Here is a 13,901-nt window from a genome sequence, read left to right as displayed (position 1 = left end):
TAAGGACCGGATTTTTTTTTTTTTAAACTGGATCGGCATTTTTACATGCTTTGCCGATACGCATTTTTTTGCCAATATCGGCGTCCGATCCGATACGTGGATCGGATCGGGACAAGCCTAGATCAAACATAAACATTGTGGGAGAAAAAAAAACATGGTGCAAAAGCATATTTATATGGAAGTTCAGAGCATTAATATATATGTTGCATATATGCAGTATTTTTGGTTTGGTGTTATCAGTGTGATGCAGAGTTTGTGACATGATTTAGAGTTTTTTTTCAACAGTTCAGCAGTCTGAGGGCAGTGGGGGAAAAGCTGTTACAGGACCTGTTTGGCCTGAATCAAATGCTGCGAAGCCTCTTCCCAGAGGGCAGCACACGTGGGGGGGGGGTCATTGATGATGTTACGGGCTCGGGACACGCAGCGCTCGGATGAAATGTCTTTTATGGAGGGAGGAGGAGCCCCAAAGATCTTCTCTGCTGTTCTCACCACTCTCCTCACCTTCTTCCAGTCTGAGGCGCTGCAGCCTCCACACCACACTCTCTCTGGTGCTTCTTTAGAAGGTTGTAAGGATGGGTGGGGGCAGGTGGGCTCTCCTCATTCTCCGCAGGTAGTACATGCGCTTCTTACCAAAGGCACCACTCATGGTTCTGATTTACAGTTTTAATTCCGTGACTGTTAGTGCGTTTTCTCCTACTTAGAAAGATGATAGAGGTCTGTCATCACTGGTAAGCTTCAACTATGACAAAAAGAAATCCACACATGGCAGACTTCCATTACAAAGGAAGTCTTTGTAAATTATACCAGCAAATAAGTAATGAAAAAGTTCAACTCAATACTTAACTTTTGTTAATAACTTTTGTTTGGAATGGCAAAGGCCAATCGCCCGTCTTTTCCTGATTTCCTCGCGCTGTATCTGGTATCTTTGACTATTCCTTCATCAGATTTCCCCTGGAGCAGCAATGCATTACAGATTTTTGACTCCCTCTACTAATTTTCTAAGAGGTTGTGGTCTGGAGACTGGCTAGGCAACTCCAGAACCTTGAAATGCTTTAACAGAGCTCCTCCCTGGTTGACTGAGGGGTGTGCTTGAAACAGTCTTCTGCTGGAAGACCCAGCCACCTTCCATGTTTAATGCTATCCCTGATGGTTCTGCTGGAAGTTTCTTCCTGTTAAAAGGGAGTTTTTCCTCTACACTGTCGCTACAAGCATGCTTTGTGTGAGGGATTGCCTTTGAGCCAATGAGTCGATGCAGTCGGCTGGTTTTCCTTAGAATCATTTTGACTGTTTGATGTGGTTGAATTGTAAAGTGCCTGAGATGGTGCTTTGTAAATAAACTGAATTGGGGGAAGGGAGAAGCTGTAAAGTCCTCCATTATAACTCATTTTAATTATTTTAAAAACCTTAGAATTTAGTTGACTGTTGTACATGATGCACCTCAGGTTGATGTGAACATAAAACCCAGTTTAAAACAAGGAGACCCAGAAGAATCCTCGCTGGAAGTTAGGGTGAAGGGATGTTCCTGTCTCTTCTGGGTTAACTGTTTTTTTTTTTTTTAACTAAGCAGCAGGCATCCGGTGACCTGAACTCAGAGATGTGGTTTGATGATTTGTACTGGCTCATATTTATGGTTATGTCATATTATCCTTCCAGTCAGATTCAGAGGGTGAGGCGGAGGTTGTGGAGGAGGAGCATGTGGAGCTATTCACCACACCAGTGACGAAGATGGGCGCTGCCACCTCAGACTTCGGCTACAACCTTTTCCGGGCTCTGTCGAGTCGCGACACATCGGCCAACATCTTCCTGTCTCCCATCAGTGTATCGGCGGTTCTGACCCAGTTGTCTATGGGTGAGTGTGTACCTTTTCTAACTAGGTGGAAACCAGTTTGCTTTTTCCGCTGCTATTAAAAAATGACCATCAAGCCGTGTCATAAATGTGGGCTGGTCCAGTTTAAGATAAAATGCTGAGATGATGTTATTATAAAAAACCTTTAGCCTAAAACCATTTGCCTTTGTTAAGCTTAAATTATCTGGATGTTTCCTCTCAGTCACCGTAGAAATACCATCAGGGTTAATTCTTCCTCTGAAGGAGACAAACTTTATAATCAGCAACCTACCACTTCCCTTCCTGTCCTGCAGGGGGCTCTGAGAGTGCCCAGAGGCAGCTATACCGGGCCCTCCGCTATCACACTCTACAGGACCCTCAGTTCCAGAACACCTTGAAGGAGCTGCTGGCTTCAGTGAAGGCCTCGGGGAAAGGCCTGAAGACGGCTGCACGGCTCTACATAACACGACGTGAGTTAATCATTTAAATCAGTTGTTGTAAGCAGCAGGGTGGTGGCATCTACAAACATCTCCCTTGTTTTGTTGACATTCAGGATCAGATGATTGCTTCTTGTCCATTTTTGATGCAGTCAATGACTGCATGGTCATCTGAGTGTTTCTGCAGATGACAGGAAGTCAGACATGTACAGAAAAAAAAAGGAATGGTGAGAGAACCATCCCCTTAGGTGCTCCTGTGCTGCTGACTGCTTGATTAGATAGTTGCTTCTTCAGTCTAACAAACTGTGGTTGTTACTCAGGCAGTCTTTGATAAAGGTGATTGTTGATGCCTCCATCTGAGTCTTCTGGAATTTTTGAATCATGTTAAATATTCTGGAGAAATCAAGGAACATTATTCTCACAGTGCTGTCTGCCTTGTCTAAATGACAGTGGGTTTGTTCATGCAAGTGTAAGATGACCTCATCAACTCCAACTCCATGGCGATAAGCAAACTGCAGGGGGTCCTGATAGCTGCTTGTTTGTTTGCAAAGGTGAACTAACAGAAGTCTCTGTAGGACCTTCATGATGTGGGATATCAGGGCAACAGTCTTCTCTAGTACTGGAGCAAGGCAGGAGGCCTTACATATCACAGGACCTTTTTCCTGGGACAGACCAAGGTTGAAAAGGTCCTGTAGAGTCCCACAGAGCTGCTCTGCACAGGCCTTCAGGACACTGGGGCTAACACCATCAGGACCTGGTGAATTATTATGATTCAGGGGTTGGAATGGATAACATTTTATTATAAATACTGGGGGACTGGAAAATGATTTGCCTAACGGCTGCAGTGGCCGTGGTGTCTCGACGGAAAGGGCCAATTTAACCTGACTAGAGGACCTGGGGCTGATCAATTTTTGTAGCCTCCCCCTGTCAGGATTTGGTTATGGATGGTTATGGATTGTTGACCCAAAAGCAGAAGCAGGAAGACAGTGACAGGTGAATTTCTTGGTGATTTAATGAAGGTTTACTGAAAACAGAGGCAGGTAATCCAAAAATCGAAAAAGAAAACAAAGTCCAAACTAACAGGAAACCAGGAGTCCAAAAATCTAAACAAGAAAAACAAATAAAAACGAACCAGTAACCATGGGACATCAGGGGGATAACTACCACAAGGTGGAAGGCTCAGAGAGACGGAGTGGGAGGAAGTTTGACGAGGAACCAGCACTGAAGAACTGCACAGAGAGAGTATTTAGGGGGGACTGAAACAAGGAGAGGACTAACGAGTAGATTAGGAGCAGGTGTGAGTAGAGTAGAAACAAGAAAGGGGCAAGGGAAAAAAGGAGAACTCAAGAGGGCAGCAGAGGGCAACAAATAAAAGCCTGAGAACTGAAAATAAACAGAAAACACAACAAAATAAGAATAAACCACTAAGACTATAAAACATGGAGTAAAGCAAAACTGAACACTCAAAAGAAAACATAACGGAACCAAGACTAAGACAGAAACTGAGAAAAAAAAACAAAGAACACAATCAAATAAGAATTAAACCATAAACAACTAGAAAACAAGGAGCAAAGCAAAACTGAACATGCAACAGAAAAAACATAACAGAACAAGAACTCTAACACCCCCTTTTGCACACAATGAACCCACCATATGATTACGTATCGCTTTTTATATTCTCCTTACAAATTATTTGTACAAAGGATTATTTCTACAGACTGACTTTAATAACCAAAGACAAGTGTGATCAAAACATTATGTGTGACACATATTTACTGAACCTGTATAATTGCTGGGAATTTTGCAATTAATAACATAAATCAAAGACCCATTTATAGATAAAATGAAAGACCAAAATATTGCTCTCAATTAAAACGGAATACCTCCATAACTAGGGAAGCTTTTTATGGACAAAAAAGGATAATCAAGACAGTGTGGGTGTGAGTCTGGGCATTTGTGTATAAATAATTTGGTTTGTGTTGAGTGGGTGTATGTGGTGGGCAGTTTCTAAGTGTGATGAGGTCAGTAGAAAGCCTGCAGTCCACATTAACTTAAAGCAGCAAAGGGTAGAAAGACCTGGCTTTAAAAGCCTGCAGGAGTCCCTGGCCCCTAGACACAAAGTATCATACCAGTGCGTCCAGAAGTAGGACACCAGTGGGGCACAGCAACTTGTTGGTCAGAGAGACTCTGAGGGATATAAAGGGCACCATCATCCCCAAGCCCAGGACCAGATAAACCCTTGGGAGCAAGACTTACTCGGCTGCCAATAGAAAGAACTCCACAGGGGCCTCCAACAAGAGGTAGGAGAAAAGGATACCAACCTCATACCATCACTGTCTTGGAGCCATTGGCACCGTGATGAGAGACCTTGACTCTGATACAATCCTAGGCTCCAACTCAGGCAACACATGGAAAAGAATGGGCCCCCCACTGGCCTTTGTCCATCATCGAGTCTTGGACTTTTTGGTCACTTCAGAAGATTTAGTCTGTGCAGACCTGCAATGTACTACAGTTCTACAGCTTTGGAGAAATTCTGGGCCACCAATCAAACATTGGCTCATGTAAAAGCTGTTTAACACAATCAGAACATTTATTAGCTTTTACATTACCTGTCCTACAGTTAGGTGCCAATGTACTCCCAACGTCTGAGATTTTTCACTTCTGTGAAAAAAAATGTGTCTGGTCATAATGTTCTGACTAATTAGTGTAATAAAATTCTCTTTATTATTGTTGTTTTTCTTTGAATTCCAAAGTTTTGTGTAATTATGCTTTATGATTACGAAGTGAACCATCAGTAATCTTTATGCCAGTCTGCACATGGAGCTGAACCATCAACCCTTTGCTTCTCAGGGCTTCGACTAAAGCAGGACTACTTCAAACTGGTGGAACAACAGTACGGAGTTCGTCCGAAAACATTACTGGGAGGAGCCAAAGACTTGAAGGAAGTCAATGATTGGGTGTCTCAGCAGACAGGCAGAAAGGTCCAGCAGTTCCTGACCAATGCTTTTCCTCGAACCGCCGGTGTCAATGCGGTCACAGCCGCTTACTTCAAAGGTATCATCTCTTCATGAAGGTGATAGAAAATCTCGTTTAACTGAAGCATGGAGGCTCTTTGATAGACATCTAGGCTACAACTGAGCTTGTAGAGATTATAAAATTCTGTTCTGGTAGGGGTAGGAGGCAAAAGAAGTACAGTACATGGTCCATGAACATACCACAGATGGAGATGCAATGAGATAGAGGGGCCACCACAGAGGGCATCAGTGGTGGGTTTAGAAGTTGTAGGAAGCTTTCAACAAAGCATCTAACAGAAAGTCAAAATAGTTGACCTTCATGGTGTTTAGGGGTTAGACTGTTTTCTAGCAGATGCCTGGTTGACACATAATGCTGTTATCTGAGATATCAGGGATTCTCTTTACAACACAGATGACCCAGCGTACATGTGTCTTCATTCAATCACTTTTTTCCTGTGTGTTAAAGATCCAAAAATCTATTGGAAGAATAACATGAAGGGTTTTCACTATAAACTGTTGGAAAATGAAGTGAAGTCTGAGTTTTCTTTGAACAGGGGGATGGGTGACTCGCTTTAGTCAGAGTGGAGCTCTGGAGAACTTCCAGGTGGAAAACGGGGCTCCAGTTCGTGTTCCCATGATGCAACAGGATAACTACCCTGTAAAGATGGGAGTAGACTCAGACCTAAGCTGCACTGTGAGTGTTCTGATTAACACACCAGAGGAATGGTCTTTAAAGGGGTCGCAGTAATGGTTTGGCTTTTCCTCCTGCAGGTCACACAGATCCAGATGCAGAACGACATCAGCATGTTCATCTTCTTGCCTCATGAGGTGACGACCAACACGACCCTGCTGGAGGAGAGTCTGACGGCTGAGTTTGTTCAGGACCTGTCCATGGCGCTCCAGCCTGCTCGGGTTTCCCTAACTCTGCCTATCCTGAAACTCGGTTACTCCACAGACCTGTTGCCTCTACTCAGCGACCTTGGTGAGTCTGATTAAACTCAGAAAGACCTTAAAACAGGTTTTATTTCAACTCTATCAGTGAAATTTCTCTAAATCTACTGTTCATCTCCAGGTTTGTAGAAGATGCCAAGGGCGGATGTTATGTATAGAAAACGAAATTTCATTGCATACAGCTTACAACAGTGTAATAATATTGCAGTTGGAGTAAGGTAAACATTACTAATATAAAGTGCAGCAGTGATCAGATTGTAACAATGTAGGAGAAAAAACCCCAAATAGTTTAAAATAATGGTGCAGAAGGGAACTAATATGTTAAAGTTCAGTGCAGTGCAAAATAAATACGGTGCAAAATGCAGTAGGACATTGATTGTCCTATTTAAAAGTATTAACAATGTTCAGCAGTGTTGGTAGAAGTGTTAATTTCGTCAGCTTTTTTAATTTAGTCTTAGTCTTAGACTTAGTCACAATGACAAAAATCTTTTTTAGTCTTAATCATATTTGGTCATTGCCTTCCCAATTTAGTCTTCTTTGTAACATATATCACACTGTGCACATTAAACCTTTGTTGGCTTGTTTCATCATATCCACAAAGTCTTCATCCTCAAACAGACTTCCCTTCCTTCCCCAACGTCTGATTTGGCTGTGGTGTCACTGTGTCAGGTATCTAGTTAGGAGGAAGAAGTTTAAACGATTAATATCCAGTGTATCAGTAGAACAACAGTGATGTTTCAATCACAGACATTCCCAGTCTCCCAGAAGTTCCGGGAGTCTCGCTGATATAGATAGTTGTTCACTGATGCCCGTGAGTCAGATAAATTATCCCGGATTTTACACCATGTAAGGCGGTGTTTTTAAATGAGAGTGAGAGCGTGCAGGCAATACAATAATTTGTGCACCATGTGCGGATTAGAACTACTTCGATTGCGCAGGAACAACAAGAGAGAGGGGGGTGTGGGGAGGAGGTTGTATGTATCTATCCAAAGCGATGTTCTGTTCAAAGAGCGATCCAGGCGACTGGTTGTCAGAGAGCTCGCTGATTAAATTAGTTAGAAAAATAAGCCAATAAGTTTCGGTTTACTCTCTGACAGTCACCTAGTTACCACTCGAAGCTGTGCTTCGTGTGAAATGAAGGAAAATGAAAATATAAGATTAATTTTACAGCAGAATTTACTAAAGTATATCCACGTCTAGTGAAGGTGAAGAATGATGAGTGTGTATGTATGGGGCATGGTGCGGGCACTGGTTCAATGGGTTCAGTAAGCTTCCCTGAAATGAGTTTTCGGAACTTTGGATGTCTGCATTGATCAGTGGAAGAACCGGGCCAGTGGTTCATTCTTTGTGCCATAACCTATCTATTAAATTATATACTGTAACTCTCTCTCCTTGTCTAGTTTCAGTGCTGGGCTGTAGCACAAACTCCATCAGTTCTTTATCAAAACAAGAAAACAGCTAAGAACAAACCAGCATGGTGCTGGCTACAGTTAGCTCTGTTTGGAGGTCTGTGGAATTGGGAAAAGAGCCCGCTGACTTATGACTTTACCATTACTTTTCCCAGTCACTGAGGACATCTTGGCTTTTGAAATGACCAACTTTCTCTAATTTTGTTAATGTGCTAAAGATGACAAACGTAAGTCATTTAAGTTAAGTGATTAATGAAGTATTTCTATTTCATAGGCACCCATTTTAGATAGGATCAGTTCTGTTGTAACAAAAAGAACCAGAACATCATCAACACCTAAAGGTAACCCTGAGAATACAACCTTCTAGTCCCTTCAGTGAGTTCTTGGCCTACTAAAACTGGTTGCGACTGACTTTTTAATCTCCGATCCTAGTTTTTACCATCTCACACTGACTGAAGTACATAAAGAGACCCTTCTGCAAAGCATAGGGTAGCAGATCCGAGTAGATTCTAATGTTTGGGTGTTTCTTTCGCTGATCACTGAAACTACCAGACCAAACCCAGTCACTGTTTAAGCTTCTTCCCCTCATTCATTCCTGCAGGCCTCTCTGAGTGGTTGGAAAACCAAGAACTGGAGAAGATCTCTGTTCAGCCGGCCAAACTCACCAGTGTCAACCATAAGGTTGTCATGGAGACAGCACCGGAGGGAACCCAGTACCCCAGTGGCGGCTCTGTGGCCTCTCACCTGACGTACCGAGTGGATCGGCCCTTCGTCTACCTGATCAGAGATGAACCGTCAGGAGCACTGCTCTTCATCGGGAAGGTGGTCAACCCCAAAGACCTGACAATATAACCCCCCCAAACACACACACATAATTCTAGTCTCGCTATATGTAGTGAGGACCATGAGTTGACTTCCATTGATTTTCAATCATTTCCAACCCTTTCTATCTTAACTCTGATAATAACCCTTAACCCCAACCTAAACTCAATTTGCACCTTAGTTCTAAACCCAAAGCCTAAGCCTAAAACACAATTTGGACCTATGGGGACCAGACATTAGACCCCACCAGGACACTCGGTTCCCAAGAAGTGAAAAGCCCCCCAACCCCAACACATACACACACACACACAGACTCTTAGCAGGTCCTAGGAGGGGTTTCTGCTGTTTGACAGCAGATGGTTGTGAGGATATTTGACTTAGTTTTTCATGTTGAAACACGGTTGGATCATGCTAATCTGACAGAATAATCCTGAGATAATCCAAAAAAGGAAATCTTTTGTATGTCATCAAATATCACAATAAACATGACAATAACATCAAGCACAAACTTCTTGTGTTTCTGCTGTCTGACCATGAGTGGGTCTGTTTTTTTTTTTAACAAAAACCTTCAGGGATCCTGAGGAATAATCCATTTGTTCCTCTCTATCATTCTAATCCCTGAATCAAACAGAAGATTCTCTGGGCTTTTAGAAACAGAGAACTATCTTGGATTGGACCAGATTTGATTGATTGATTGATGATTGATTGATTGATTGATTGATTGATTGATTGATTGATTGATTGATTGACTGACTTTATTGATCTCACAGTGTAGAAATATACTCATTCCATCAGCTCAATAAGTCAAAGAAGAAGAATGTGCCAAAGGAAGAAAAAGGTGCATGGGATATATACAGTATATACAATGCGTCCACACATGACAGCGTTTTTTTTAAATTTTTTTTTATTTTTATACAGTAGGATCATTATACAGGGTTATTGCTCTAGGTGTTTACATGGGTATTTATATAGATGGATATTTATATTTATATATGTAGCTTTGCGCTGGGTGTCAAATAAAGAGAATCAGGTTATTGCACATGGTGAATTAGACATACATTGCACAGGTTATGGCTGTTTTAGTGTCGCTTTGTAGAGTCTGGTTGCAGCAGGGATGAATGACCTGCTGTAGGGCTCCTTTTTACAAACAGGGTGTAAAAGTCTTTCACTAAAGGAGCTGATCAGCTCCTCTACAGTCTGGTTCAGAGGGTGGAAGCTGTTGTCCAGGATGGATGGAAGCTTGGACACCACCCTCCTCTCAGCCACGTCCTTCGCTGAGTCCAGAGTGCAGCCTAGGACAGAAGTGGCCTTTCTCACCAGTTTGTTCAGTCTCTTTCTGTCCCGCTCTGCGCTGCCAGGGGCCCCAGCAGACTACAGTGTGGCGGAGGGCTGATGGCACCACAGAGTCATAGAAGGTTTTCAGCAGGGGCCTGCTCAGTCCAAAGGACCTCAGCCTCCTCAGGAAGTGGAGGCGGCTCTGGCCCTTCTTATTCAGGGCATCAGTGTTATGAGTCCAGTCCAGTTTGTTATTGACATCAACACCCAGGTATTTGAAACTCGCCACAGTTTCTATGTCCTGCCCCTTGATGTTCACGAGAGTGAGGTGGGGTCTTTTCCTGAAGTCGATCACCGTCTCTTTGGTCTTAGTGGTGTTGAGACACAGATGGTTCTTCTCACACCAGTCCACAAAGTTCATGATGAGGGATCAATACTCCAGCTCGTGCCCCTCAGAAACACAGCATGTAATGGCCTACAACTTCTGGCAGCCTTAATCTGTTGGGCTCATGACAGAAGGTCTGGATGAAACATGACTGCATATCCAGAGCCAGTGGTTGTGTCTCACTGCATGGAGATCCACAGCAGGTGGAAAGATGTCGGAACTTTAAATCATGAAAGACCCTCCTGTACCCACTGAACCAGACTTTACAAGCTTAGAGAGGCTTAGAATCAGATGAAAACCAAGTAAAAAAACATGGGATCCAGTGAATTAAAGCCAAAGAAATCATAACTACAGTTAAACTACTTGGTTTAGGGATTCATTTGATGAATTGATGTTTGTAATCCAGGACGTCTAAAGGACTAAATACTTAGGGAAATTGAGGAACTCTTTATAAAAAACAACTTAAAAAATTGGATTTTTCCATTTAAACCTGCATTTCTTTTCAATTAAGTGGTGTCACTATTCTTGTGGGGACTTTCTATTAATTTCTATGGCCTAATCCTAAAACTAATGAGACTTGATGGCACTGAGCTAATGATCCTGTTCTTTTTATTCTCTTCTGTCTTCCTCAATGTCCACCTTTTCTCTCTCTAATTTTTCAAGTTTCTACATGAGAACAGAAAAGAATTGAAAACACATAGGCATACAGATGATTAACTTTTAAGAAGTTAGTCTGACATCAGAGGAAAAAAGTAAGAGTGATACAGGTAAAAAAAGGAAAATCCAGGCAAAAACTAATAAACAGTTTTTATTTATGGAAAAGGAGAACAAAGGAACAGAGGAAGTCCTCCTCTCTATTTACAAATCTTTACTGTATGTAGCCTGCTACTGCAGAAGCTTTCCTTCCTGAGTCCAGCTGTCTGTATGTAATACAGCCCAGTCTCCACCAGAGGGCGACTCCGCTCTACATTTAGCCCTAAAATAAATGATTGAAAATAAAATAAATAAAAAATCTTCAGTTTTTGTAGGAATTGTGAAAAAGGGTTTCCTAATATAAAAAAGTAATTTAAACAAAACTTAAAAAAGTTCAAGACTAAAGGACAAATAGAGGAATAGAAACATCATCAGGGTGTTAAAGTGCTCTAAATGTTGAAGGTTTTTGTTTTATTTCACTTTAATAAAACTGTAGACAACATGAAACCAAAAACGCTGCTTCTTTAATGTGACAGGAGTTCAACATTTCCCTTTGAATCCCTGGACATTTGGTTTTTTTCATTTTTAACTTTCTGACACTGGGTCTAGTATGAGGCCAATGGAACAAAGGCAGCTGTGAACCTTGGAGAAATGCTCCTTCCTGTTTCTGCAGCTGGTCCTCATGACATGTGGCCTTTGGACTGAAATCCTGCTTCCTGTGTTTGAGCAACACTTCTCTGACAAGTCAAAGGCTTCAACCTTTGAAGACCCGAAGATCTGTCTGTTAAGATGATTGAACCAGCAGTTACATAGTAATAAAGACATACAGGGTGCTGATTGGCTGAGGAGCATGGAGGTAGGCGGGTGTTCAGGCTGCATTAAACTGATTTCTGTTTCTGTTTGAGGTCTGGAACCAGACCTCACAGAGGAGCAGGAAAACAATGGAAATATGAAAAGTTGATATGACGCAGTGAGGTTTCTGAGAAATTATCTCAGTTACACTGAAAAGAATAATGCAACCGTTTTTGGCATTTACTTAATCATATTTAGTTACTTTTATCACAACTGTTTCACGTTAACAGGGTAGGACATAAAACAATTGTGTTACAGTAACTAAATATGATTCAGTAAATGCCAAATCAAAAGCTGCATTGATTTACATGTATAGAGATTTATTTTGCAGAATGTACCTGAAAAATTGTTTATTACTTTAATAAATAAAAAACTTTGCTTAAGCTCCAACATTTATTAACCTGGAACCAAAGTCCTGTTAAAACTTACCTCCAGCGGTGAAAGTGACTGATTTCCTACTGCGGCGAGCAGAACCTGAGGAGAAGCTGCTGGCGGATCTCAACCTGCAGAGATGTTTGTTTAACTTTTTTTCCAGTTTCAGTCTGGACATGTCTGTCTGCAGGAATGTTCTAACGTCAAGCTGTGATGAAATGATCTGTTTATCTAAAAGCAGGGAGATGTTTCTGCTGCCTCAGAACATCTGAGATGGTTTCAGGGATTTCGGATCAGAAGAGGAGCAGCAAAACGGTCGGAACCAACAGACCAGTTTGAGATGAATAATGAGAATTCAATTTAAAACACTTTATTTGAGAGGGAGAACTGCTGCAGTAATTCATAGTTTCTTTCTGCTGTAGGCAGAAAGGAGCCTCTGTAGTGGTCTGTCTACAGTGGCTGTTCAGAGGCCTCTGACTGAAGACACTGTTGGTGTTTGACAGTTTGATGAAGAGGATGCTCACTGTTGTCCATGATCTTCTTCACTTTATGAAGAATCCTTCTTTGTGAAACAATCTCCAGAGGAGTTCTTATAACAGAGCTGACCTTCTTTATCGGCTGGTTGAGCTCCTTTCAGCCATTTGCTCTGATGCTGTTACCCCAGCAGATGATGAAGAGATCAGATACTGAGCTTATTTCTGAACGGAATCTGCTGACGAATTTATTCCGTTCATAGGGTCTGACCAGACTTCCATCTGACTGATCGTCCTTCTGCTTGAATCACCCTGTTATCTTATTCATGCCTGACCACACATCTCTGATATCTATCTGCTGGAGATTGTTTTTAAAGCTTTTCCTATATGCCTCCTTGCTTTCTCTTATCTTAAGTTGCTTCTGTATACTCCTCATTAATTTGCTGTCTCCCTTCTTAAAGGCTTGCTTTTTCGTTTTGAGTAGTTCCTTCAAATCACTTGTGATCCACAGTTTATTATTTGGGTAGCATTCCACTTTAGGGATGGTTTTATCAACGCAAAAGTTTATGGAGTGAGTCACACACTCAGTCATTGCATTGATGCCCTCTCCATGTGGCACACAGTGCATTCCAGTCTGTAGCCTCAAAACAACCTTGCAGGGCTTCTTCAGCTTCCCGTGACCATCTCCTTACAGTTCTTTTTAATGCAGGTTGTCTCTTATAAAGTGGCTTATAATCTGAGCAGAGAAAAAGAAGATTGTGATCTGAATTCTTAAGAGTAATTGGCTGGTTATAGTCCTGCAGCAGTGTGTCGCAGTGAGCTTCTTGCAGATATTTTTGATTTATGCCCAATTTTGAAGCGTAGTCCACAACGCTAGAGGGACAATCAGGAACTAGCTGTGAGTCTAGATACGGCCGAGGCGGTCTGGAAGTGTGGGCAAGTTTGTGTGACAATGTAGGGACATGATGGCGAAAAAGGATCCTAGCGTTCTCACGCATCTCCCTCTTCTAGCTGGTCTAAATTCACCAGTCGTTTTCTACAATGTTGTTCATACAAATAAAACAAGGTGATGCACCAAACAGGAAATACGCATAGTGCAGAGCGGATGTAGATCTGACCAATCAGAGGCCTCCTGTCTATGGCACTGTCTGCGGTCACCTACAATTTTGGAGAGGTGCAGCAAAGTTTCTGCGGAGGGGGCGGAGGCACATTTGCATTCACTGCGACACATACGCCTTTAGTCTTACTTTAGAGATGAAGAAGTTGACATTTAACCACGAAAAAAAGGAGAATACAAGGGGAAGTATTCAAGTAAAAGATGTCCAATATTTTGGGGGATAATACAAGGAGAAAGGAGAGGAAAAACCTTCTGTTGATACAAAAATAAGGCTGA

The 13,901-nt window shown here is 42.0% G+C and overlaps 1 protein-coding gene across 1 annotated transcript in view; it reads left to right on the top strand.

Moving 5' to 3' along the window:
* Nucleotides 1–8,956, top strand: part of serpinf1 (serpin peptidase inhibitor, clade F (alpha-2 antiplasmin, pigment epithelium derived factor), member 1) — an 11,331-nt gene extending 2,375 nt beyond the window's left edge. The window contains exons 3-8 of the mRNA XM_015399261.1: nucleotides 1,654–1,849; nucleotides 2,140–2,295; nucleotides 5,113–5,316; nucleotides 5,831–5,970; nucleotides 6,048–6,258; nucleotides 8,238–8,956. Of these exons, the coding sequence (XP_015254747.1) occupies nucleotides 1,654–1,849; nucleotides 2,140–2,295; nucleotides 5,113–5,316; nucleotides 5,831–5,970; nucleotides 6,048–6,258; nucleotides 8,238–8,488 (1,158 nt within the window). The 3' untranslated portion in view covers nucleotides 8,489–8,956. The remainder of the gene's footprint in view (nucleotides 1–1,653; nucleotides 1,850–2,139; nucleotides 2,296–5,112; nucleotides 5,317–5,830; nucleotides 5,971–6,047; nucleotides 6,259–8,237) is intronic.
* Nucleotides 8,957–13,901: the final 4,945 nt, after the last annotated feature.

This window comes from Cyprinodon variegatus, unplaced genomic scaffold, assembly GCF_000732505.1.
Source record: "Cyprinodon variegatus isolate N-32 unplaced genomic scaffold, C_variegatus-1.0 Scaffold1001, whole genome shotgun sequence".
Taxonomy (NCBI): domain Eukaryota; kingdom Metazoa; phylum Chordata; class Actinopteri; order Cyprinodontiformes; family Cyprinodontidae; genus Cyprinodon; species Cyprinodon variegatus.
Note: the sequence above shows the minus strand (reverse complement) of the source record. Positions and strands in the feature narration are given on the sequence as shown.